This window comes from Amphiprion ocellaris, chromosome 11 (genome assembly GCF_022539595.1).
Source record: "Amphiprion ocellaris isolate individual 3 ecotype Okinawa chromosome 11, ASM2253959v1, whole genome shotgun sequence".
NCBI classification, from domain to species: Eukaryota; Metazoa; Chordata; class Actinopteri; family Pomacentridae; genus Amphiprion; species Amphiprion ocellaris.
Genome location: NC_072776.1, coordinates 3,257,794 through 3,283,797, shown reverse-complemented (window position 1 = coordinate 3,283,797; position 26,004 = coordinate 3,257,794). Strand labels below are relative to the sequence as shown.

Here is a 26,004-nt window from a genome sequence, read left to right as displayed (position 1 = left end):
TCAGCCCACACTGTGATGAAAGCGCAGATCCAGCGTGAACCTCACTAGATGAAAACACAAATAACACACACAAAAAAACGCAAGTACAGATGACATTAACTTCTGCTCAGATGAGCACAGTGGGAGAGCACACAAAGTATTTAGCACCACTATTTTCTGTCTTTTGATGTTGTTTGTCAATTCACGGCATTCACTGCACTATTTAGTGTCTTCAACCTCTATCTTCCCTGATGGCACTCGTAGCCCTCTCCTTCATTAGATATTAATTTATTCATTACATGTTAACTCTGCGAGACCTTGGAAGCAGACGCCAGGTGACTCTTCTTCATTTTGCCCCTACTGCTCTCCACTGGGCCCAGGAAAACCACAGTAATGCCACGCAGTTGGGGAAGTACAGAGCAAATTATTCAGCTCCATAGAGAGGGACTCTTTGTGGTAAACACGCGGTGGGACACTTGTGCTGTCATAATTAAATCTGTAAATCCATAAGAGCAGGGTGCCTCCAGTTTTGGTACACAAACATATGTCATGGGAAACAAAATCAAGCAGAAGACTGTACCAGGAGAATGGAGTTTCTGAATTTTTAGGTCAAAATTTGGTTACATTGGCTACATTTTCTGGTTCATATTAATGCTGTTTTACAAACTAAGAAGCATGTCGCATATATAATAATCTCTGAAAGCAAAATTACAGAAATGAAAGAACGAGGTACAAGAAAGGAAAAGTTGGGGTGGGCGTGGGGTGGCGGGACTTTATAACTTCCTCATATGAAAGCAAGAGAGCTCTCAATCTTCAACCGAGCCACGGCAGATCAGAGAGAGAGAGACGCCAGTGAGCATCAATCCCAGCTTCTCTCAGTGGCCCATCAATGGGGGGAAAATCCCCAGTGAACAGCCAGCCTGGCTAATCCACAGCTAAATGACACCTCCAGACGCTAATGCCTCAGACTGACCACAGAAGCAATCCGCGGCGACTCCTCCACACATGTACCCACTGATGCTTTTCAGTCCAAGGAAACTTGAAAGGGCCGGGGCCGTCTCTGTCTCCCTGTGTGCCACCTGCTTAGCATCCCCGCGCTGCAAGCTGCTATAGAGAGACATCTCCGGCAGAGGAGAAAGGCCCATTGTGTCCAGACGCCTTTGAGGGCATTGTTCTGCTTCACTGAGGCCAGGCCGACATCTGCACCATTCACACTGAAGGAAGTTGTAATCACTCCCCTGCTCTTAGCTCTGTGGCTCCAACTTCATACCAGTAAGGCTTGTGAAGTTGGGGCCGCGGTAAACAACAAGACGCGGGGAGGAGGTGGTGGTGGTGGTGGTGGTGGGGGAGTGGTTGCATAGGATTTGGAAGGGTGGCTGTTTTTTGTTGAGAGGCATCAGTTTAAATAGAAACTCTTACATACCCCCATATAGGCCCCCTGATCCCCCACCCCAGCCACCCCTCCATCCCCCCAGCTTGCCCAAGTGCTCTCATTCTCTACAATACAACACTAAGAACAGGTTTACAAAGTTACCTCTCCATCAAAAGCACTGGTTAATTGCTTGCTTTTTGAAAAAAAAAAAGAAAAGAAAAAAGAGGTAAAAGATTCTGAAATATCCACGTAAATTACAAAAGAACGTCTGGCACATTCTTTTAATCAGTAAAAATACATGAGAACAAAAAGGAAGGCACTGAAAGGCAGGATTATTTCAGTGGTCAACTTGCAAAGGCGTTTTATGTAGCTTTCATTTACATATAATTACACTTTAATAGAGGTCTGACTGGAGTGGGGTAAGAGACTGGCCGTGCGGGCTGCCGAGAAGACCCCCTATGATACAGGATGACAAGCTGTAGCGCTAGCTCCATCTCTGGCTAATTAAACGAATCAATTAAGAGACTATTGTTGTAACTGTGTAACTGATGTTCTGGAGTGGCAAAAATGGTCCCTTGGGGAGACCTTCCAACCATATTAAAACCTCTATCCACTACATCTCTATCTGATACCAATATAGACACTTATTTGCGCCTTGCTGTCATGTCATTGGAGGCGGGCACATTATGGAAATTGAAATGGAGGGGTTGAGGGGAGCAGAGCTGAGCTCAGTGTGAAACGGCGGGGTTCACTTCCCATCACCCTCCAAGGAGAACTCGCTTCAGCAAACTCTAAAGTCCCTCAAAGTTCCCTAATAGCAGAGCTAGAGCCGGCAACCCAGCTGTGTGCATCCAGTCACTAGGTAAGGGTCGCGCAATTAGCATACTCCTCCCTGCCAGGCGAGTCGCGTTGATGCAGATAAATTATCATATTAGATTTACCCTCCTCAGTTCAACTGATTGGCTCCCAAATTGTTTTAGATGGCCGTCATTAATCCTTAGCATAGGCTAAGTGCTTTGGCTTCACATCTGATTGCATAGAGGCGCCTAGGGTCAAATTAACAGAATACTAATGTCTGAACTCCATCTCATTTGCAGTTTCAGGATGCTGCTTCTATTATAGGAAACAGAAAAGAGTCAATTGCCATTTATCTAACATAGGATTTAGGAACTCTCAAGATGATAATTGAGGTCCAACGGTAAGAGCAGAGAAGACGGTTTTACGTGAGCTCTGTCTCAGTAATTTTACAAGTATGTATATATGTGTATATATATATATATATATATATATATATATATATATATATATATATATATATATATATATATATATATATATATATATATATATATATATATATATATATATATATATATATATATATGCGAACTCTTAGAAATTATCTAAGAATGCCAAAGCATATTACAAACACATGAAATGTGTCAATTGCTGCTGCTATTCTCTATATATCTCTAACAAAAACTGATCACAAGAAATACACTCATTACCACTTTAAAGCTCCCAAAAGCAAATCAAGCAGTGCTACTTCTTAGATATATTAAGTGTCCCCCCATCACCCCCAACCCCAACTGCTGTGAGTATGTCTGTGCACAGGGAGACTGACAGATTTATGAACAGAGCAAATCTGAGCACTTGAATAAGAGTCCAGTGGATCCGTGTCTCTTCTTTGTCTTTGAAAGCTGACCGTGTTTGTTTAAGTGCTGGCACCACATGAGTGGAATGGGGCTCCCTTGGCGCCTGGGCTGTCCTGGCTCCTGTGGCCAAAGTCAGCACTGGCATGTTGCTGAGACCTTCTGATGGAGATCAAGGGATTATCCCCATCTCTCACACACAGAACACATAGTCAGTATATATATACATATATAGTTCCATTACACCTGTAATATTTCAAACAAAATATAGTAAAAGGCTTACTCTCAAATACTTTTTGCACAGTTGATCAGACACACTGCACCTGATAGCCCTGTTGTATACAGACCTCAAAAGAGCTGCTTAAACAATGGCATCAGATTTCTGAAGAAGCAGTTGAGGATGTCAGACCCTGGGATCTCCCAAGACAGCACAGACACCATATAGCTAAAATATCAGACCTCAGATACCCAGAACCCAGGCAAGAATACAGCAGGGGGTAAGATACAGTCTCTCTGACTGTTCTGGGATGGTATTCAGATCATATAGACCAGCAGAGATGCACTAATGCACACATACTGTGCACAAAGACCTGTCCTCACATTAATTAAAATATCGAATGTCAATCTTTTCCAAACAAATGTTGCTGGAATATTGCAAAAATTGCCCCAGAGTTACCCCAAGTTGTATTCAGCAATGTTGACAGTTTTCCTGCCATCTTAATATACAGCTGTCTGCAAAAGTTTGAAGAATGAAATAAAAAGAATAAAGTATATCATTTATAATGCACTGTTACCTTTTATTTTACAAACTTAAACAAATACCAAAAAAATTTAAACGTCATTTTGTGGCATCTTTGGGCACGATTCTCTTTGTACATCATCACTCCTTCATTAAACCATAAATGATTCATTAGAACCTGTAAGCAGGTCAAAACTGTCACTAGGCGTTGTCAGTTAATGACAACTGACACAATTCTCTTCTCCCTTTTTACTATCTTTGTGCTACAATTTTTAAAATCACACAGAAAACAATAATGATGACTCAGAGCTGGTAACCTACATGCTGTAAATGGAGAGTTTTGACAAGGATTTGGATGGTATAATCAAGCAGGCCTGCTTGACCATTTGGTTAAATTAACCATTTTAATGACAGTACTTGGTGATGTAGAGGTGGGCTGACTTTCCAAAACTATATATGGGAGAGCTCACTGACTCTTTAAAACTTATAGAAGCACTCCTTGGTGTTGGACTAAAGATGTGAAAATGTAGGTGAGTGAAGTAGGGGAAGAAGAGAGGAAGAAAAACATCAGAGAACCTGCAGTTTCAAATTTGAAAATAATGTCTTAATGACATGGTTTAGGGGAGCTGTTGAGCAGATATGGAAGATGAAGAAAATGCTCAAATAAAACCTCATGTTTGCTGAGCAGAAACACAATGAAAAAAAACCCTGATATGTTTACAAAGGTTATGCTGGAAGGTTTAGGTGACATCGGAGTTGTGGAGTATTATTTCACTGTGTGGATATGCAAAAACAGGGTCCTCAGAAAAGCCAACATCTAAAGTAAGAAAAGCAGCATCTGGAAAAACGGTGGTAATATTGGGAGGAAATGCTCTGGAAAGATGATTTTAAAATGGAGCTGTTTGGCCACATTAACCAAAGATATGTTTTGAGAAAGAAAGCAGCAGCTTCTGATGAAAACATCACTTTGCCAACTGCTGGAAATGAGCGTGGAAATATTAGACTTTGGGAATTATTAAGCTCCGAAACATTAGGCTCAGATAGAGGGAAGAATGGATTCCACCTTATCAGCAGATTTTGTCTACAAATGTTATGAAGCCAGTGAAGAAACTGAAACTGAAAAGAGGCTGTTTTTTACAAGTGGACAATAATCTCAAATTCCACCATGAACTACACGAGCTGAAGCTGTGGTCGTCTCAGTCTCATCATTTGAACAAAAAGGACAATCTGTGCTATCTTAAACATGCAGCATGACAGCCTAAAAATATACAATAAATGGTCTACAAAACGAGCTGGTGAGAATTTCTAATCAAGAATAGAAAAATTCTTGGCCACCTACAAAAAGCATGCACAAGCTGTCTTATCTGCCAGAGAGGGGGGTTCTGAATACTGACTCAGCAGGGTTCTCACAGTTTTGCACATGCCTACTGTTAATGCTAAGCTCACGAGATAAAAAGTAAAAGTTCTATTTAGGATAGGACTGAGTTGTTCTACTTCTTTTCACTTTCAAAGTCAACAAATTAAAAAGCATGCCCAGAGAGGACCAAACTGCTGGATGCAGTTTCATGTGCAACTTCAGTTCAAAATGTGGGATCTTAAAAAAAGTAAGGAGGCACCAACAAAGACCAAAAGCACATATCTATGGAGAAAGATCTGATAGTGATGGAACTCAGTAAAAAAAAAAAACAAGCAAACAAAATACACCAACAGCAATAACTGTGACAAAGTTGCAAAAACTACAGTAACAAGACAATAGTGGATTATAGTGTTACCTCATGCTGTAGGAGGTAGACAGAAGTTACAAAAGTCACACATTTAAATGGGTTTCAGTTTGTCCTGAGTTTTTACTCTTTGATTAAAACGTGCTTCTCTTGAGGACGCTCATTCCCAGCTGTGTTCTGAGGTCTGGAGCCCTATTCATCGTCCTTCAACTAGCTATATATGTGCAAACAAGTCTATGTGTGTGTTTAGGTGTGTAGATGAACCCAGCCCTGTGTTTCTTTCTTTTTTTACCTCCAGAGTCTCTCTCCCCGCCTCTCTCATACCTGTCATCTGGCAAGGCTAACCCCTGGTAGCTCCCCGCCAAATGCCCACACATACACACGGTGTAAATCCCCGCCAAATGCCCGCCCTTCCAGCCCCCGTGCACGGCAGCCGGTGTCAGCGAATCAGCTGAACCGTCTCCGCCCTGAGAATAACCCCATGACAGACAGCCCTAGTGGCCTCCCCTTGTCAACGCAGCCTGCCTGGAAAGCTGACAGCCAGGGCACAGGGTGGACAGGCTACTGTAGGCAGGAGCTTACAGCGGGCTAGGCCTGAAGAGGACGGGCCTCGGGGTAGGAATAGGAGAGGGAATGTCGATACCTGGGGTGTAGCTTGTAAAGACAGAACCAGAGAGGGAGACGTGGCTCATCATCGGAACAGCTAGCGCTAGACTTTGTTGTTGAAACTTGTTAAAGCGGAGTTAATTTCACACTGTACAGGATGGAACACAAAAACAACAACAACAACAAAAAGGATTATAATTGCATTTGCAGAGGTCAGCTCCTGTCAAGGTTACCGCAGCACTTGCTCTACAGACTTGGCTGGCAGAGTTTAGTGGTCAGTCCCTGCAGAGCAAAGATTGAAAGGTTTGCTTTGGCTTGCAGCCGGGAGAATGTCATCCTTCTATCCTCCCTACAACAATTCAGATAAGAGATACTCTACCCTCTGACAGGCCTTCACAAAGAACCTTTACTCACATATTCAAAGCATAATTTCCACTTCGTATGATGTTTTTATTGTGTTTTGACAATCAGACGACGTCCCATTTATATTTAATTATTTGGCTCAGCTTTAAAACCGTTCCACACTGAGAACGGCATAAAATATTATGATACATCTGTTTCAAAAGTGGGACATGGATGACATGCAAAAGACAAAAATAAAGATAAATGACTAAATCATCCCAAGTCTCTCTGTAATGCGGATAACGATTCCCTTTCTAGTTGTTGGCCTTTGAACTCTGCATATATGTGCACGCAGAACACATTCACCCACACAAAACCATCTCTAACTGAAGATTTGTTCATCTTTGGATGCATACTACACATCAAGTAACAGAATAAATAATTAGCATGCAATTAAAACCGAATATCTTGTTAAGCACACACTAAGTACTAAGATCATCATCATGTAATAGGAATTAGCAGAATTAGGAATTAGTCTTCACTTCTTGTCACTCCAATTTGAAAATATGTCACCTCTTGCTAGGTTGCAAATTGCTTAAGCATCAAACAGTTCAAAACTGCACAGCCTTGACTGTGTTTTTAAGCTTTTATACAGGAACAAGAAGAGTTGCCCTATTATTTGTTTTAACTATTTAGATAGCTGCAATATAAAAACAATCATTCATAGCATACTTTTCTAAAACAATATTGGTAAAATCATTATTATATAAGACAAGCAAATAAATAAATCAAACAAATACAGTACAACATGACATGAAGACAAAGCTTAGTTTCTAGTTCTAAATGATCAGAAAGGGTAATAATGTGCCCACTGAGGAGACTAGAAGGTGGAGGTTGTCTCCACCAATACATATTTATTGGACTGATAAGTGTCAATAACTGGCCATTTACTGAGTTGATCTGAATCAGTAAACATCTTCAAGTAAAGACAAAATTTGCAGTTAAAACGACAACTGAAACTACAGCAACGTCTCGACTAATATTACTACCACAACTAAACCAATCCCTGCAGCCATAGCACCACTTGAAATCAACTACTGCACCTACAGTAAACCTGTGACTAGATAAAGCAACTTCTGTAACAGAACCAAGTGATCAAATTGCAGCAACACCTGCAACCAAACAATTTCTGCAACTAAATCAACCAACGAACCTGCAGCAACACATTGCTGGCAGCTTCTGCGGCTAAAGCAACTAGGGAAACTGCAGCAACACCCGCCACAAGACACAGTGGCACATGCAACTAAGCTTGGCATCTCTTGCAAGGCATCATCCAGCGAAACTACAGCAATACCTGCAACTAACAACACCAATTTCTGCAACTCAACAAACCACTCAAATTACAGCAACACCTTCAACTGCCACCAAACACAGCAAGAAATGCAAGTAAATACAAAAACTCTTGCAACTACAGCAACGACACCAACCAGTGCAACTATAGCAACACCTGCAATGAGACACTGCAAGTTCTGCAACTAAACAAATTACTGAAACTAGAGCAAAACCTGTGACTATGGCAACCTCTGCACCTGAAACAGCCATGGAAACTACAGCAACAGCTGCCACCAGACACAGGAGTGCCCACAACAAAGCATGGCAACTCCTGCAGGGAGACCAACCACTGAAACTACAGCAACTACAGGAACTAAACCAGTCAGTGTATTTATAGCATCACCTGCAATCAGCTACTTAAATTACAGGAACACCTGCAACTTCTACAACAACCACAGAAGCTACACCAGGGCTATTCAATTAAAAACTGACTCGGGCCGGATTTTCAGACTAAGAACATGAGCTGGGCCGGATGTTTTTAGCAGACAGTGAGCAAAGTTAACCATTTAAAATAAACACAAACAGATAAGATAACAAACACACTGGATGTTTACTAACGTATTGCCACATCCAAAAGGCCACAAACACAATAGAAGAGCAGTACTTAAACTAAACCTGTGCTGAAATACAGCTTCTTTAAATTTTACATTTCAAACACACAACTTCAACACATTTTGATAGGTAAATATAAGCACAGGTTAAGGTGCATATGAACATAAAAACTAAGTGCCGATTAGAAACACCATCTTTTGTTTTGGTCGCATCTCAAAGTGCATTAAAAAGTAACTTGCTTAACAGTAACTTTTCAGAACTTGAGACATTTTTCTTCTTTTGAAATAAAAAAAAAACAGAGTTTGTCCCTGTCCATATTTGGTCTCATCTGAGACAGTCACAGCTTCAGTGCATATAATCAAAAAAATAAATAAACAGTAGGCACAGTGATAGTTACTATCCCTTTGAAACAAAATAAAGCTGACATCAAAGTGCATAATAAAGTGCAACTAAGTGAAATAACTGTCAAAACAAAATGTCTTTCTTAAATATTAAACTTATAATAAGTGAACAGAAAATAGTCACATAAATACATAAAACTACCTTTAGTGTCTGCTACAGCACGCTGCTTTGTTGCACTTACCATGTCTCGAAGACATCTGTGGCGAGAATGTTTGACGTGTCAGAGCTGTTTGATAGCAGATGCCACACTCGTCTTAACTTTATCGTCCGTTAAAACTTCATCCACGACAGCCAACATGCAGTCCTTCACAGTTTCTGAGTCCGTGAACAGCCTCTTTTTCGTGGCCCTTTCCTGAGCTGTGCAGGTCCGCTTCATTGTAGTACAGCTCCGGTTGTAAGATGCAGTCAAACTTTGAATTATAGCCGCTCTCTCATGACGTCCCTCGGGAAAGTTTGTCCGAAACGCGGCATGTTTTTCCAACGTGGTGTCTTCGGACATGATAATCTTTCAGCGCTGCAACGCAATCGTTGCAGAGTAAACGCATTGGTTTGGCGTTCGGACTTGGTGGTAAATAAATAAATACTTGTCAGTCCACGCAGGATTAAACCGACGGTTTTCCTCGCCGATTTGTCGTTTCAGGATAGAAAAAGACATGCTGCTGTTTTCGCCTGTATAGAACTGCTAATGTTAACTTTTCAAACGCGTCTCCTCAACACAATGCATTGTGGGTTAGTTGCTAGGTTACGGAAAGTGTTGCATTCAATGTTTGCAATAATGTTGGATTTTTTGTAAGAACTTGTCAGTGTTACTGAAAGATGTTTTTCTCGGACCCAAGTCCCAATCACTCGGCAGTTGCTTTAGGGCCACTCGAGGGTTGCTTTCGGGCCGCATGTGGCCCGCGGGCCGCTAATTGAATAGGGCTGAGCTACACGGTCAATATATAATTGAGGGACTTTTGAAGTCCATGGGATATATCTTGCATACATTTTTATTAAAAGTAAAAAAAAAAAAAAAACTACCGGTAATGCTTTTTTATGTTCATTATGATCATGTCTTTACAAATTCCATGATTGTTTATTATGGAAACAATCACATTAATAAAAAAGGACTGGATAGCACTAAAAATTCAACTAAATAACCATCCAAATTTAACAATAACCACCTTCTGATTAGCTAAACAATAATAAAATGAGCTGATTCAGAAAAGGTTTTGATTGTGTTCTTTTTATTAAGTCTAGATAATCATGACAGATATTTCTTTTTAGGCAATATATCAAATTTAATAAGGAAAATAACTAATTGTATCTGTGTCCGAGAAATCACTTTCAACTTAAGTTACCCATTACAAAAACACCTCTAAAGGAAGTGTGTTAATTCCAGATCACATGACCTGCTCCACATGATGTCATTTCCTCCTGCAGAAAAGACTGGCCAGACTCCAAGGCTTGCTGAGTTATTTAATATAAAGTAGTGTGTGAGTCAAGTCTGGATTTATCACGTCAACAGGTTTACTATACTATCGTTATAAATAACTTTCAATTTCAATTTTACTCAATTGCATATATAATATTATTTAGAAGAATCTTTGTGTAAAAATGCCATGTGGTGTTTGGTTATAGGCAGCCACGATGATTTTAGGCCTGAAAACAGCAAAAATGTTAACTATGATACCTGTCAACTATGTTACAAAAAGTCCCGCAATTATATATTGACCCAACAGCAACATCTGCCATCAGACACAGCGACAACTGCAAGAAAACACAAAAAACTGCTGTAACTAAACCAACTACTACAACAGGAACACATGCAACTAAACAGAGTAGCCACTGCAACTAAGATAACCACTGCAACTAAAGCAAGACCTGCAATTAGATGCAATAACTTCTGCAACTAAACAGAATACTGCAACTACAGCAACACTTTCAACTGAAAAATGTAAACACAACAAAATCATTGAAACACGTTTGTACCCTTTAAGCTTTCTTTTACCTGTTTCACTTTGCATTTAAGAATGGCAACAGCAAATCTTTCTCCTTTGATCAGGGTCTAAAGCTATGTTTTTGCAGGTAGACATCAGTTCTTGTTTCCTGGGGGATCTTTCCGTTTTCTGAGAATTGTCAGAGAACATAAGCACTCAGTCTGTCTCAGCCTAATGATAGTGTTATGAGAGAAAAAAGGGCAGGAACCGTCAAAAGGATAAATAAAAGAAAGGAAGGGAAGAGGAGCAGGAGTGGTTTGAATACAACTGTAGCATCAAACGGAAAAATCTATTAATGTGAGGACTGACACAGTTTTCAATCGTATAACATGAATATGCACGTCTTTACCAAGACAACTGCAAACCTGCAACCTAGGAAACACAAAGATAGAAGAGTGGAAGAGAGATTCAGGGCTTATATGAGGCCACCGCACATACACACACACACACACACACAAACACACACACGAGTGCAGAAACACGCATACACACAAACACTTACTCACACTAAGAGACACACACCAACTGTGTAGATAAAAAGGGATTGTCACATGACAGATTCCCAGCAGATTGTACATGCAGAGATCTTAGGTCTTAGCTTCTGTGCCTTTTGACTTGAAGCACACGCATCCTCAGAAAACACTAGCTGCAGCCTAAATCAAAATTCAGGAATTGGGATTATGCACTCAGTCGGATATATCTCAATTTTTAAGGTAAAAGAGAAATTCTTCAGGGATGATTTAAGTTATGTGTAAGGGTTTATTCCAGTGGAGTTTGTTTGAAGCCTTTGAAGCCATCACTACCAGTGAGCTTGTAAAAAAAAAAAATGTACCAGTGCAAATGAAGACCATCAGGAGACACTGACACAGATAGATAGATAGATAGATAGATAGATAGATAGAGAGATAGATAGATAGATAGATAGATAGATAGATAGATAGATAGATAGATAGATAGATAGATAGATAGATAGATAGATAGATAGATAGATAGATAGATAGATAGATAGATAGATAGATAGATAGATAGATAGATAGGTTCCGTCCTTGGTTATTCCCCTGTAAAGTCCAGATTCTCTTGACAAATCTTTTAATCTCTTCGATGTTCATGTGTTACTTCACTGCTAGGGAAACAGCACAGCAGCAGTAGCAAGATCTCCTGGACTGTTTCACTCTCTTCTTTATTTGGCAGAATATGCTGTTACAGCAATGCCATTTACCTGGATTTTTTCTCTATGAACACGAATCTTCCTGCTGCCAGCCTAGTGCACAATCCCCGTGTAGAGGCAACTTGTAACAGGAATTCTAGCATTAATCATTCTTTTGTTCGTCTTTTTCATGCATATGCCCCGGGAAGTTGCATCCCCAACTTATGAAGGACTGACGAGTGAGAGGAGCATAAGGTTTGGGCGAGCGAGGCAGAGTCGAGAGCAGTGGGACTACACGGCTTAAGCCAAATACATATTTATGAGGAGCATCCACCCACAAGCATGACTTTTCAAACCTAGCCAAGCTCAGGCAGGCATGCAGGCACACAAGCTGGGCCAGAACAGGGCAGGCTGATTGGGCCAGAATCGGCAGGGGTTTGGATTTCTACTCAACTTTGTTTATGTGCTATTGTGTCCTCTCCTTTCAAAGCTGTTTTGGTTTATTGGCTGTCCAAAGAAATATGCTAAATTGTGCTAAATTCTTTTTAGAAACTGCTATCATAGATGTAGATGAAAGCTGAAATCCCACAGCCTTCACGTAACGGGTGTATGGTTGGAGGAAATGGAGAGAGGAGCTGGATGAAAGAGATTGGTGGAGAATCTCTGAGAACTTCCTCCAGTGGAGAATTTCGAAGGTGTTCAGTCCTTTTGAGCAATTTCACTGCTAAGTATCTTCCCCTTGTTGGTGTTTCTCTTCCCACGTGCTCTCGTGAACCTTTCCTCCTCAAGGTCAGAGTGAGTCCTTAAGATCTGGCAGCCCGAAAAGAAGCTCAGATAGGAGCGACTTGGAGGAGCAGTGCAGTGGGTCGACTATCGACTGGCCCATCCAGTGTGACTACAACCACCACAGTTTGGTCTCCTTCACCCAGTTCTTCAAGGCTGCCTTTAATCTCTCCCTGTGCCTCCCAATCCATGCCTTTGATGTGGTGATGCCCTTCCTTCACTTACTCAATATTTGATCTATCTCACTTCATACGGCTAAATCCAGTTGAAGTGGATTCACATAGACAGGGTACTCCCTCTCTTCTTCTAGTTCTTCCTGCTCTTTCCCTGTCTTGCTCGCTCTCGTGTTCAGCAAAATGACCACCTAACTGACTAAAGAAAATCACTTCTTCCTTGTCATGTAACACGGAGCTGAAGATACTGTTCATTGATAGAGGAGTCGATACGTACAGCGCATGGACTCGTGCAATGAGATTGACATGTAAACAGGCTGAAATATGCACACGTGCTCTCTCTCTCACACACACACACACACACACACACGCAAAACACAATGTCTTAATAAGAGTCAACCAGCTGCTGTGCTCTCGCCCACCACGTTGAGCCAGAGGTGTAAGTATCAACTATCATCTCCTCCCTGCTCGCACCCACAGACAAGCCTACGAAGTAGAAACAAGATACAGAATTACTGCCTGTTTGCTTCAACTGGAGACCTAACACATGTTGTGTAGGAAGGTAGACTTTATTGTCAGCATGAAAAAAGCACTGGCTGTATTTCTGCAAACATCAACAACAGATGTTTCACAGTACAAGAGACTGATTGCTGAAAGCGTACAGTCAGACTCGCCGGCTACCTTGGAGTGGGTGCGCGTATATAATTGCTGTCTCTTTATGGTGCACGGCGGTTGATGTCAAAGAGTGACCCCCGTGGCCCGTTCGTAAGCCTTCTCTACGTCAAGACGGCGAGGAGACATATACCATATGGCCTAGCCTTCTGCATCCTTGTCCCTGCATAATCACAAGACTGTATGCAGGACGACATTTCAACTAAAACAACAAAAAAAAGAATAAAACAACACACTAAAACCTCTAAAAGTGCTTCTAAGTTAAAAGGTGATTTGGCTTTCCTATATGTTGTCATGAACCAAAGAGCCCCGCTCTCATTAACATGAGCCAAAACACACACACAGCCATAAAACAAACAACAAACAAACCCCAGATTTGTTGGAGAGACGGCTTGGATCAGCGAGGCGCTCTCCCTCCTACTTAACTGCAATCAGAGAGTCCTTATTACAGAGCAGAGGGGTTTGTGTAACACTGAAGCCAAACCCTCCACTATTCTGTCCCACATTAGTTCCACTTAGTTGGGTCCCAATGACCTATTCAATGTAAATGTACTGAGCAATAATGAGTGGCGGACCGCGGCAGCTCTTTAATGGGTGAGTACATTCGGGGGAGAGTGAAATGACAAGGCAGAAAGAGAAGGAGAGAGAGAGAGAGAGAGAGAGAGAGAGAGAGAGAGAGAGAAAAAGAGGGGTTCAAGGCCTTTCAGGATGGGCTTGTTTAAGCAGGGTAATGATGGGAAAGTAAATGATTTTAAAGGAATAATTAGGCAGAGATAGGAAAAAAGCCAACCACGTCGCAACAGATACACCTCCAGATTCATTAAATTAGAACAGTGTCAAGCTACTATTAGGAGCACGGGGTGTTTTCCTAAACTCTGATTTTGACAAAGGACAACACAGAAGGGGGGAAAAAAATAAAACGATGCATCTGTGATACTGTAATGACGACAAGATGGCCTCAAAGGTAAAGGACCTGCAAATCAGCCGGAGTCACACCTCAAAGCTATCGGCGCTGTTTTGATTCGAATGCTGCTTAAGTGAGAAAGGGGCCAAATTAATGAGTGAGGTGAACAAATGAGTGCATCAGAGACATATTAATGACTTATGTGTTAAGGGGAGTGCGACAGTCTCTTTCTTTTCTTCATCTCAATTTGGCAAGAGGAGGTGTTGAGGAAAACAGGCTTTTGACATAGCACCGTGTCGGCAGCCAGAGAGTGTTAGAAGAACTTGACACAATCTGTCACGCTCTGGGACCGCCTCTCTTAATACTGCTTTAGCTTAATGGCCCGAGGTGTATGTGTCGTCCGCACCAACAGAGCGTGTGTGTCTACTTTTTTTTTCCTCGGCGTGCACATACTGTTTTGCTGTGTGTGTTTTAATAGTGATGAGGGTGTACCTGTGGGTCCTTAGGGTGCTGTTTGATGCGAGGTAGCACATGCAGATGCCAAGTTCAACTCAGCGGAGTCCCTCCTTGTGGGTTTTTTTCTTCTTCTCCCCTCTCTTCGTCTCTCTCATCCACGTCCCGTCTCTCTCCCCCGTCAGAATCCCCTTGTAGGAAGCCAGAAGACAGGACTGTTACCTCTGAGACAGACACCCAAGCAGATCTCAGGTTGAGCTCCCTGTTACCATGCGGCAGCCATTGGAAACAGATGGTCTCCAAACAGCCTGTCATGTTTACTGCTGCTGCCATAAAAGACAAGAGTCCAACAACACACTCCCTCAGGAGCCCCATGGGATCGCACAGGGGCCTGCAAACAGCTGCCTGGGGTGGGATGTGGAGAGGGGGAGCATTGGCCCTGTGCCTCCACGTATACACACCTTGAACTGACTCCTACCTTAACTGCTATTCCAAACGCCTCTATTACCAAACGCCGACACACACATATACACACCCTAAATAGCGACACAAAAACCGCCAGGCACGCGCTCCAAATGTCCTCCAACCAAGCCGTCCGGACATGCTACATTTACTGCAATTAAACAAGCATGCCATTTGAATATCTGATGACACCTTGCAACCTGCTCCATGGGCTCTGAATATAATGGTGTCCCTGTGGAGCCCAGGAGAAATTGTCCATGTCACAGTTAATGAAGGGAATTTGCATTGTTATCTCAATTAAGGACAGTGGAATAATGAAGCTCACTTCTGAATTAGTTAATCGACAAAAACTTGTACAAATGTGTTTGCATGGCCCATAGGTATGGCCCGCAGCTAATGTATATTCTTCAGGGTTAGCGGGGTTACGTCAGACCGAGGGGGGGCAGACGGTAATGAGGCAGGTGCTACCGGACACTTTCCTTCCTTCTCCTCAGGAGTCAAGATGCTACTCTGACCTCCCAACGCCTCATCCTCCCCATCTTCCTCCCTGCCTCGCTCACTCCACGTCTCCCTCACCTCTCTTGATTAGCGCTCTCTCCCCGGTGCCCCATTCTTTCACTTGCAGGCCACGTCAGAATACACAAACCGGTGAAAAATAGCAGATTGGAGCTAGAAATCCAGGTGTTTTGTCCCCACTCCACCACACCATCCTCTTCCTCCTCCTCCTCCATCTAAACTACAGTTTCTGGATACAGATTCCACTATGGGCTAAGTGCTAAAAAAAATGATAAAGAAAACAACTATTTACTCCAAGTATTGTCACGTGGGGAAAAAAATCTCAGCTTTTACATAAGAGGATAATGTTGAGTTTAGGCTTCCCATTGATCTGCTGTGACAGTTTAAGTGGCTGCTTTGGTGCGGTTTGAGAGGAGTGTATTCTTGTGTGTGAGGACTGTTTAAGTGGGTATTTGTAAGGAGTAACTAAAGGCCATCACTAAAGGCTTGCACAAGTGCTCTTCTGCTCTGGGGGCCTCAAATGGCCAATGAATTATTTATAACAGCCAGGACATGAGTTGATGTTAGGCTAGAGGAGGGGTGGCACGCTCACACACTCACTCACAAACAAACACACACTGTCACGCCAAAGCATGTGCATGCACGCACACAATGTGGCCTCTTAAAGGGGGTCAGTGTGCCAGACAGCCACAGGCTAAGCAGACAGCTCATAGTCAAAGTGCACTGTGGGACAGTGGAGGGAACACGACTGGTCAAAGGGGAAATGGAGGGTTTGATTTGTTGTTTTCTGCTCAATCTACTAAACGCTTGAACTCAAGGGAATAGAAAATGAAACTGTAATAAATACAAATGAAATTCCAGCATTTGGTATAAACAGGACTTGCCTTGTTTTCTTGTAGCTTCCTCCGGTTAGCATATTTTAAAAGGTTGCCAAAACAAAAGACTAAAAGCAAATGCACAATTTTCTTTTCTGTGTTTAGATCGATAAGACAAATCTGACTAATTAACATCACCTACTAGATTGCACTAAAATCATGTGTATGAATAATCAGAACAACATTTTAAAAAGAAACCCTTTCATGCAATTACTGACAAAATACAGCAGATTAACATACCCACGGCATATTTCTGTTGTGCTAATCCTTCAGCCTCAGGTCTATCATATCTGAATATGACTAGAGGGATTAAACTAAACTCCGGCATAGTCTCTCAAAAAAAGAGGCCTTACAATGTGTGTGAGCGCAGTTATAATGATATTTTATGAACTCACGCTATAGCCGTAAGCTCGAGTGCTGCAAATGATGCCTTGTGCAAACAGTGATAATACGTATTTCCATGTGAAATAAAGGTATTTTAATTTTGCAGAAACCCTACAGAGTAGCTTGGATAGTTTTTGTAGAAGACTTGCATTTTAATTTTTGAATTGAGAGTATTTTTACCCATGCAAGAGGCCGTCCAAGTAGGAAATGTGACAATTTATTCTCAAAATAAAGTTCTACTCTGTTCTCGCTACAATGTAAAATGGACCATTTCATCAAAAGCTACTTCATATGTTTTTTCTGTTTTTTGCTTTCTTTCAAACAAGGCACATTTTTGCCTCCACAATTCAGGAAATTTGATTTTTGGTCCACTTCTGTTTAAACTTCGGCCTCTTCTGTGGGAATTTTCTTGGAGTTACTGAGGACTGCGCTGTTGTTTTTTTTTTGTTTGTTTTTTAATTCTCTATGTGCCTCTACTTTCTGTCTTCGGCTTCTCACCTGAATGTAATTACTTTCGGGTATGTGGCACCAATACTTTGCACCTCTTCCGAGAGCATTCTTGATATAATCTGATCAGTAACCTCCCCGTTTTCCTCAACTGGGAAATAATCTCTTAATCACAAGTTCCTATGAATTACATACGGTGGCCCAAATATGAAAAGCAAGGTCATGATGTACTTGTACACAAATACTTCCCAGCTTAACAAAAAATTTAAAAAACGAAGGATTTAATGTTATAAGAAGATGTCAGCTATTTTATGCTGCAATGTTGGTAAAAGTTGTTTTGTTCAACTAAAAATGAAGACATTTAATCCACGTTAAGGACTATTGTTGCTGAAATTCATGATCATCTCTAGCAGTAGTCTACAGTTTAAGATACACGTTGTCTTGAATATGAGATTAAAAAAGACAAATACACTTTTATTATAGAAATACAGAAAAAACTTGCTGAAGCAGTAACTGTGACTTGAACTGAAGCAAGAAAAGTCCGAGGCACTCTGTACTTACTCAATTAAAAGTCCTTTATTAGCTACATGGACACCACCAACATGTTTCGACACCAAGTCTTCGTCAGGGCAACATTTGTAAATGAACTGAACAGCAGGAAGTCTACTTTTAAAAAACACTTAACAGGAAGTCACATGATCGTGTGTGGTCATGTGACTCCACCCAAGTATTCATTCATAAAAGACAAATAAAATATATACACTTTGGAATATTTTCACAGAGCAATAGGCAAGCATATCATCCATAATGCATAAATAAAGCTCATTATGTAACACTATATTTCAATAATAAACCATGATGCATCATGTTAACATATAGAAGAAAATAAATAATGAAAAAATTACTGACTGCAAGGCACTGTGTGTAGAATAGGAAACAGTGGCATGAAACAGTGAGTAAACCCTCATCATCAAAGACAATCATTCAGAACACATTAATATATTTACAGAAACGGAGAAAAGTCTATTTCTTCATTTAGTCCAGGGAACACAGTTGCTTTCAAAGAGTGGATCCAGAAGGTTTCCCTCTGCAATAATCTTTTCAACCTGTCACCCCCTCGGGGAGTGTTCTCAATAACTTCAATTGCCATGATTGTGAGTTCATTAATGTTTGTGTGGGTCATGTTCTTGAAATGTTTTGCAATCGGATATTCCATGTTTCCTTTACGGATAGCATATTTGTGTTCTGCAAAACGCTCTTTCAGTTTTTTTTTTGTGCGACCAATGTAAAAACACCCACAAACACAGTCCAGTCGGTATACCACATGTGTTGTATTACAGTTTGCAAAAGAACGACATTTAAAAGTGTAGGTGCATGTAGAGTCCATAAAATGTGTAGAACGATTGATCTGTGTGCAATGGACACATGCCCCACATCTGAAGGTGCCAATGGGTTTTTTGAAAAAAGTCTCAAGTTTTGATGCTGGCAAATAGTTTTTGACGATTTTGTCCTTGAGGGTGGGGGCTTTTTTAAAGGCAAACCTGGGGGGCTCAGAGAACAAGGGGCCCAGTGAAGGGTCACAAGCCAGTATGGACCAGTTTTTTGTAATGGCGTTTTTGATTTTGTATGCCATGTTGCTGTACTGTAAAGTACAGAAAATTCTGTTTTTTGTTTGTGATGGAGCTCGCTGTCTCCTTATGAGAAGATTTCTTCTGTCCAAAGTTTTTGCTCGTGTTAGAGCCCCACTCAGTGTCTTTGCTTTGTAGCCCCTTTGAACGAACCGCTGTTGCATTTCCGTAGCTTGGGTATTGAAGTCCGTTTGAGAGTTGCAGATGCGCTTGAGACGTTGAAATTGCCCAAATGGAATGTTTTCAATGAGACTCTTAGGATGGAAGGATTCAGCATGTAAAACAGTATTTCGATCTGTACTTTTTCTGAACAGAGATGTGTGTATTGAGCCTTGTTCATCCAGTGATATTAGAAGGTCCAAGAAGTTTATTTCTTTGTTGCTGAATTCCAAACTGAGTTTGATGTTAGGATTAGTGCTGTTTAAATATTGATGAAATTCTTGAAGTTGTTCTGTTGTACCAGTAAAAATGAAGAAAAGGTCATCAATGTAACGACCATAGTATTTGATGAGCTGTTTGAAGGGGTTTTCAGTGCTGTGCACATACCTCTCTTCCCATAGCCCCAAAAATAATCCCGCATAGTTGGGGGCGTATGAAGCCCCCATGGCAGTCCCCTTGGTTTGTTGGTAGAGACGATCCTGGAATAGGAATATATTGTTATTGAGGGACCATTGGGTGAGAGAAACAACAAATTGTGTCGGAGGAGTCTCGGTGTTTGATCTTTTTTGTAAAAAATGTTCAAGGGCCTCTAGGCCTTCCTGGTGGTCAATATTTGAGTAAAGTGACTCAACATCCATGGTTGCTAAAATAGCATTTGGGGCTTGTTGCATTTCTTGAAGGTCCTTGAGTATATGTGTAGTATCTTGCAAATATGCTTTCAGTGACATTGTTAGGGGTTTGATAACAAAGTCTATATATTGAGAAGCTGGTTCTGTAATAGTGTCAATTCCGTTAATTATTGGTCTACCTGGGGGTGAATGAAGGTTTTTGTGTATTTTGGGAAGAAGATAAAAAGTTGCCAGTTTAGGGTTAGAGGGAGAGAGAAATTCAAATTCATTCTTGTTAATCCACTTATTTTCCAGTGCAGGGTTCAAAATTGCAAAAAGGTCTCTTTTTATGTTCTCAGTGGGGTTCGATTTGAGTGGCACATAATACTGTCTATTGTTTAATTGTTTTTGGGCTTCCATGATGTAATCATTCTTACCCCATATTACTGTAGCTCCCCCTTTATCCGCTCTTCTCACCACGATGTCTTCTTCTTTTTTAAGCCACACCATAGCTCGTCTTTCACCTGAGCACAAATTTGACGTAGTTGCTGTGTTATTTTGTAGAATCAAGTTGACATCATGATCGACTTTCTTCATAAATGCGTTTAAGCATGAGTTGTTACTCAGTGGGAAGAAGGTTGATTTTCGTTTAAAGTAGGATAGGGGCTGTGAAGGGTCCGTGGATGAAGTGGTACAGGGCGAGGGGTGTGTGTGGTACCATGTTTTTAAATGTAGGTTGCGGTAGAATTTATAGAGCTCTATTCTAGTTTGAAAACTATTGGTTATGTGAGTAGGTGCAAAAGATAATCCCCTTGATAGGAGTTTTTGACAGTCTGGTGGGAGAGGAACATTCGATATATTGATTACCGTTTGTGGTGGTGGTGGTAATTTTGATGGGGCTGTCGAGGTCTCAGCTGTCGTTTTCCTCCTCCCCCGTCTGCCCCGCCGTGTTTTCTTCCTGCGCCACTGTGAGGTGTCCGGGTTTTGTCTAAAAAATGAGAAGAACCAGCCAGACTTGTGTCAGAGCGGTCCTCGTCCTCACTTGTGGTGCTGCCCGGTAAGCTGAATGAGACTGTACGGCCGCGTCTCGGTGGTCCCCGGGTGTGCCGGCGCTGCCAAGAATAGATGGCTCCTTCATCATAATCTTTTTTGTCTCTTTGAAACTTATTCATTTTTGTACTTGTGATGGTCTTTGTCAGCTCACGTATGTCGTCGTTTATTTTACTTTCAGTGATAGCTGCTTCCTCCTTCTGTTGTTGTGTCACGTTGACAAGTGACAACTTCCGTTTTACTTCCGGTATCTTCTGTTTGATTTCTTCTCTTTGATTTTTTGCCTCATCAATCAGTAATAGCATCAGGTCAAAAGAGCATTTATTTAGTACGGACTCCCATTTTTGTTTAAATTCAAGGTTATCTTGTCCAAAGGATGGAAATTTATTTATCCGGAGCCCACGAGGTATGATGTTCTGCCGCCAGTAGTCGGATAGCGTTATTGCATGTAACTCCAGTTTCTTTTCTTTCTCAAGAAGTCTTTTAAGTTCATTGTAAGAAGGTAGTTCAGGTGAGCCTGGGTTTTCCATGCAGAATAAAGAGTCTTGTACAATAATATTGCGTCCTTCCTCTTGGGTAAAAAATAATGTGTTCTTAGATGGCTGTGTCATCTTGTGATCCAATAACGTCCAGGGTAAATTGAACGGAGCAACTCAACAAAAAACACCACGGCCCAGTGGTGGGTGAAGTAGAACTTTGCAAAAAAAGGGAGGATTGTTGAGTGCTGCTTATGGCTCCAAAACAGGTGTGAACAATGGGTAAAAAGCAGGTGCTCTACAAGGACCAGGCCCGCGGATGAATAGAAATACAGAAAAAACTTGCTGAAGCAGTAACTGTGACTTGAACTGAAGCAAGAAAAGTCCGAGGCACTCTGTACTTACTCAATTAAAAGTCCTTTATTAGCTACATGGACACCACCAACATGTTTCGACACCAAGTCTTCGTCAGGGCAACATTTGTAAATGAACTGAACAGCAGGAAGTCTACTTTTAAAAAACACTTAACAGGAAGTCACATGATCGTGTGTGGTCATGTGACTCCACCCAAGTATGGAGTCACATGAATACTTGGGTGGAGTCACATGACCACACACGATCATGTGACTTCCTGTTAAGTGTTTTTTAAAAGTAGACTTCCTGCTGTTCAGTTCATTTACAAATGTTGCCCTGACGAAGACTTGGTGTCGAAACATGTTGGTGGTGTCCATGTAGCTAATAAAGGACTTTTAATTGAGTAAGTACAGAGTGCCTCGGACTTTTCTTGCTTCAGTTCAAGTCACAGTTACTGCTTCAGCAAGTTTTTTCTGTATTTCTATTCATCCGCGGGCCTGGTCCTTGTAGAGCACCTGCTTTTTACCCATTGTTCACACCTGTTTTGGAGCCATAAGCAGCACTCAACAATCCTCCCTTTTTTTGCAAAGTTCTACTTCACCCACCACTGGGCCGTGGTGTTTTTTGTTGAGTTGCTCCGTTCAATTTACCCTGGACGTTATTGGATCACAAGATGACACAGCCATCTAAGAACACATTATTTTTTACCCAAGAGGAAGGACGCAATATTATTGTACAAGACTCTTTATTCTGCATGGAAAACCCAGGCTCACCTGAACTACCTTCTTACAATGAACTTAAAAGACTTCTTGAGAAAGAAAAGAAACTGGAGTTACATGCAATAACGCTATCCGACTACTGGCGGCAGAACATCATACCTCGTGGGCTCCGGATAAATAAATTTCCATCCTTTGGACAAGATAACCTTGAATTTAAACAAAAATGGGAGTCCGTACTAAATAAATGCTCTTTTGACCTGATGCTATTACTGATTGATGAGGCAAAAAATCAAAGAGAAGAAATCAAACAGAAGATACCGGAAGTAAAACGGAAGTTGTCACTTGTCAACGTGACACAACAACAGAAGGAGGAAGCAGCTATCACTGAAAGTAAAATAAACGACGACATACGTGAGCTGACAAAGACCATCACAAGTACAAAAATGAATAAGTTTCAAAGAGACAAAAAAGATTATGATGAAGGAGCCATCTATTCTTGGCAGCGCCGGCACACCCGGGGACCACCGAGACGCGGCCGTACAGTCTCATTCAGCTTACCGGGCAGCACCACAAGTGAGGACGAGGACCGCTCTGACACAAGTCTGGCTGGTTCTTCTCATTTTTTAGACAAAACCCGGACACCTCACAGTGGCGCAGGAAGAAAACACGGCGGGGCAGACGGGGGAGGAGGAAAACGACAGCTGAGACCTCGACAGCCCCATCAAAATTACCACCACCACCACAAACGGTAATCAATATATCGAATGTTCCTCTCCCACCAGACTGTCAAAAACTCCTATCAAGGGGATTATCTTTTGCACCTACTCACATAACCAATAGTTTTCAAACTAGAATAGAGCTCTATAAATTCTACCGCAACCTACATTTAAAAACATGGTACCACACACACCCCTCGCCCTGTACCACTTCATCCACGGACCCTTCACAGCCCCTATCCTACTTTAAACGAAAATCAACCTTCTTCCCACTGAGTAACAACTCATGCTTAAACGCATTTATGAAGAAAGTCGATCATGATGTCAACTTGATTCTACAAAATAACACAGCAACTACGTCAAATTTGTGCTCAGGTGAAAGACGAGCTATGGTGTGGCTTAAAAAAGAAGAAGACATCGTGGTGAGAAGAGCGGATAAAGGGGGAGCTACAGTAATATGGGGTAAGAATGATTACATCATGGAAGCCCAAAAACAATTAAACAATAGACAGTATTATGTGCCACTCAAATCGAACCCCACTGAGAACATAAAAAGAGACCTTTTTGCAATTTTGAACCCTGCACTGGAAAATAAGTGGATTAACAAGAATGAATTTGAATTTCTCTCTCCCTCTAACCCTAAACTGGCAACTTTTTATCTTCTTCCCAAAATACACAAAAACCTTCATTCACCCCCAGGTAGACCAATAATTAACGGAATTGACACTATTACAGAACCAGCTTCTCAATATATAGACTTTGTTATCAAACCCCTAACAATGTCACTGAAAGCATATTTGCAAGATACTACACATATACTCAAGGACCTTCAAGAAATGCAACAAGCCCCAAATGCTATTTTAGCAACCATGGATGTTGAGTCACTTTACTCAAATATTGACCACCAGGAAGGCCTAGAGGCCCTTGAACATTTTTTACAAAAAAGATCAAACACCGAGACTCCTCCGACACAATTTGTTGTTTCTCTCACCCAATGGTCCCTCAATAACAATATATTCCTATTCCAGGATCGTCTCTACCAACAAACCAAGGGGACTGCCATGGGGGCTTCATACGCCCCCAACTATGCGGGATTATTTTTGGGGCTATGGGAAGAGAGGTATGTGCACAGCACTGAAAACCCCTTCAAACAGCTCATCAAATACTATGGTCGTTACATTGATGACCTTTTCTTCATTTTTACTGGTACAACAGAACAACTTCAAGAATTTCATCAATATTTAAACAGCACTAATCCTAACATCAAACTCAGTTTGGAATTCAGCAACAAAGAAATAAACTTCTTGGACCTTCTAATATCACTGGATGAACAAGGCTCAATACACACATCTCTGTTCAGAAAAAGTACAGATCGAAATACTGTTTTACATGCTGAATCCTTCCATCCTAAGAGTCTCATTGAAAACATTCCATTTGGGCAATTTCAACGTCTCAAGCGCATCTGCAACTCTCAAACGGACTTCAATACCCAAGCTACGGAAATGCAACAGCGGTTCGTTCAAAGGGGCTACAAAGCAAAGACACTGAGTGGGGCTCTAACACGAGCAAAAACTTTGGACAGAAGAAATCTTCTCATAAGGAGACAGCGAGCTCCATCACAAACAAAAAACAGAATTTTCTGTACTTTACAGTACAGCAACATGGCATACAAAATCAAAAACGCCATTACAAAAAACTGGTCCATACTGGCTTGTGACCCTTCACTGGGCCCCTTGTTCTCTGAGCCCCCCAGGTTTGCCTTTAAAAAAGCCCCCACCCTCAAGGACAAAATCGTCAAAAACTATTTGCCAGCATCAAAACTTGAGACTTTTTTCAAAAAACCCATTGGCACCTTCAGATGTGGGGCATGTGTCCATTGCACACAGATCAATCGTTCTACACATTTTATGGACTCTACATGCACCTACACTTTTAAATGTCGTTCTTTTGCAAACTGTAATACAACACATGTGGTATACCGACTGGACTGTGTTTGTGGGTGTTTTTACATTGGTCGCACAAAAAGAAAACTGAAAGAGCGTTTTGCAGAACACAAATATGCTATCCGTAAAGGAAACATGGAATATCCGATTGCAAAACATTTCAAGAACATGACCCACACAAACATTAATGAACTCACAATCATGGCAATTGAAGTTATTGAGAACACTCCCCGAGGGGGTGACAGGTTGAAAAGATTATTGCAGAGGGAAACCTTCTGGATCCACTCTTTGAAAGCAACTGTGTTCCCTGGACTAAATGAAGAAATAGACTTTTCTCCGTTTCTGTAAATATATTAATGTGTTCTGAATGATTGTCTTTGATGATGAGGGTTTACTCACTGTTTCATGCCACTGTTTCCTATTCTACACACAGTGCCTTGCAGTCAGTAATTTTTTCATTATTTATTTTCTTCTATATGTTAACATGATGCATCATGGTTTATTATTGAAATATAGTGTTACATAATGAGCTTTATTTATGCATTATGGATGATATGCTTGCCTATTGCTCTGTGAAAATATTCCAAAGTGTATATATTTTATTTGTCTTTTATGAATGAATACTTGGGTGGAGTCACATGACCACACACGATCATGTGACTTCCTGTTAAGTGTTTTTTAAAAGTAGACTTCCTGCTGTTCAGTTCATTTACAAATGTTGCCCTGACGAAGACTTGGTGTCGAAACATGTTGGTGGTGTCCATGTAGCTAATAAAGGACTTTTAATTGAGTAAGTACA

The 26,004-nt window shown here is 41.2% G+C and overlaps 2 protein-coding genes across 14 annotated transcripts; one reads left to right on the top strand and one right to left on the bottom strand.

Moving 5' to 3' along the window:
* Nucleotides 1–18,109: 18,109 nt before the first annotated feature.
* Nucleotides 18,110–22,039, bottom strand: LOC118470507 (uncharacterized). 7 transcript variants are annotated; one of them, XM_055015056.1, is made up of 4 exons: nucleotides 20,815–22,039; nucleotides 20,385–20,471; nucleotides 19,727–19,818; nucleotides 18,110–19,631 (listed from the first exon to the last, which is right to left on the bottom strand). In XM_055015056.1, exons 2-4 carry the CDS (start codon nucleotides 20,387–20,389, stop codon nucleotides 18,556–18,558), a joined length of 1,173 nt encoding a protein of 390 aa, XP_054871031.1. In that variant the 5' UTR covers nucleotides 20,390–20,471; nucleotides 20,815–22,039; the 3' UTR covers nucleotides 18,110–18,555. The 7 variants fall into 7 exon arrangements, with proteins under 7 accessions (XP_054871031.1, XP_054871030.1, XP_054871028.1 ...); XM_055015055.1 differs by having other exon boundaries at nucleotides 18,110–19,818; XM_055015053.1 differs by lacking the exon at nucleotides 20,385–20,471.
* A 24-nt stretch (nucleotides 22,040–22,063) lies between these two features.
* LOC111584630 (uncharacterized) lies at nucleotides 22,064–25,999 on the top strand. Of its 7 annotated transcripts, XM_055015050.1 has the most exons (4): nucleotides 22,068–23,294; nucleotides 23,638–23,724; nucleotides 24,291–24,382; nucleotides 24,478–25,999. In XM_055015050.1, exons 2-4 carry the CDS (start codon nucleotides 23,720–23,722, stop codon nucleotides 25,551–25,553), a joined length of 1,173 nt encoding a protein of 390 aa, XP_054871025.1. In that variant the 5' UTR covers nucleotides 22,068–23,294; nucleotides 23,638–23,719; the 3' UTR covers nucleotides 25,554–25,999. The 7 variants fall into 7 exon arrangements, with proteins under 7 accessions (XP_054871027.1, XP_054871025.1, XP_054871021.1 ...); XM_055015046.1 differs by lacking the exon at nucleotides 23,638–23,724; XM_055015048.1 differs by having other exon boundaries at nucleotides 24,291–25,999.
* Nucleotides 26,000–26,004: the final 5 nt, after the last annotated feature.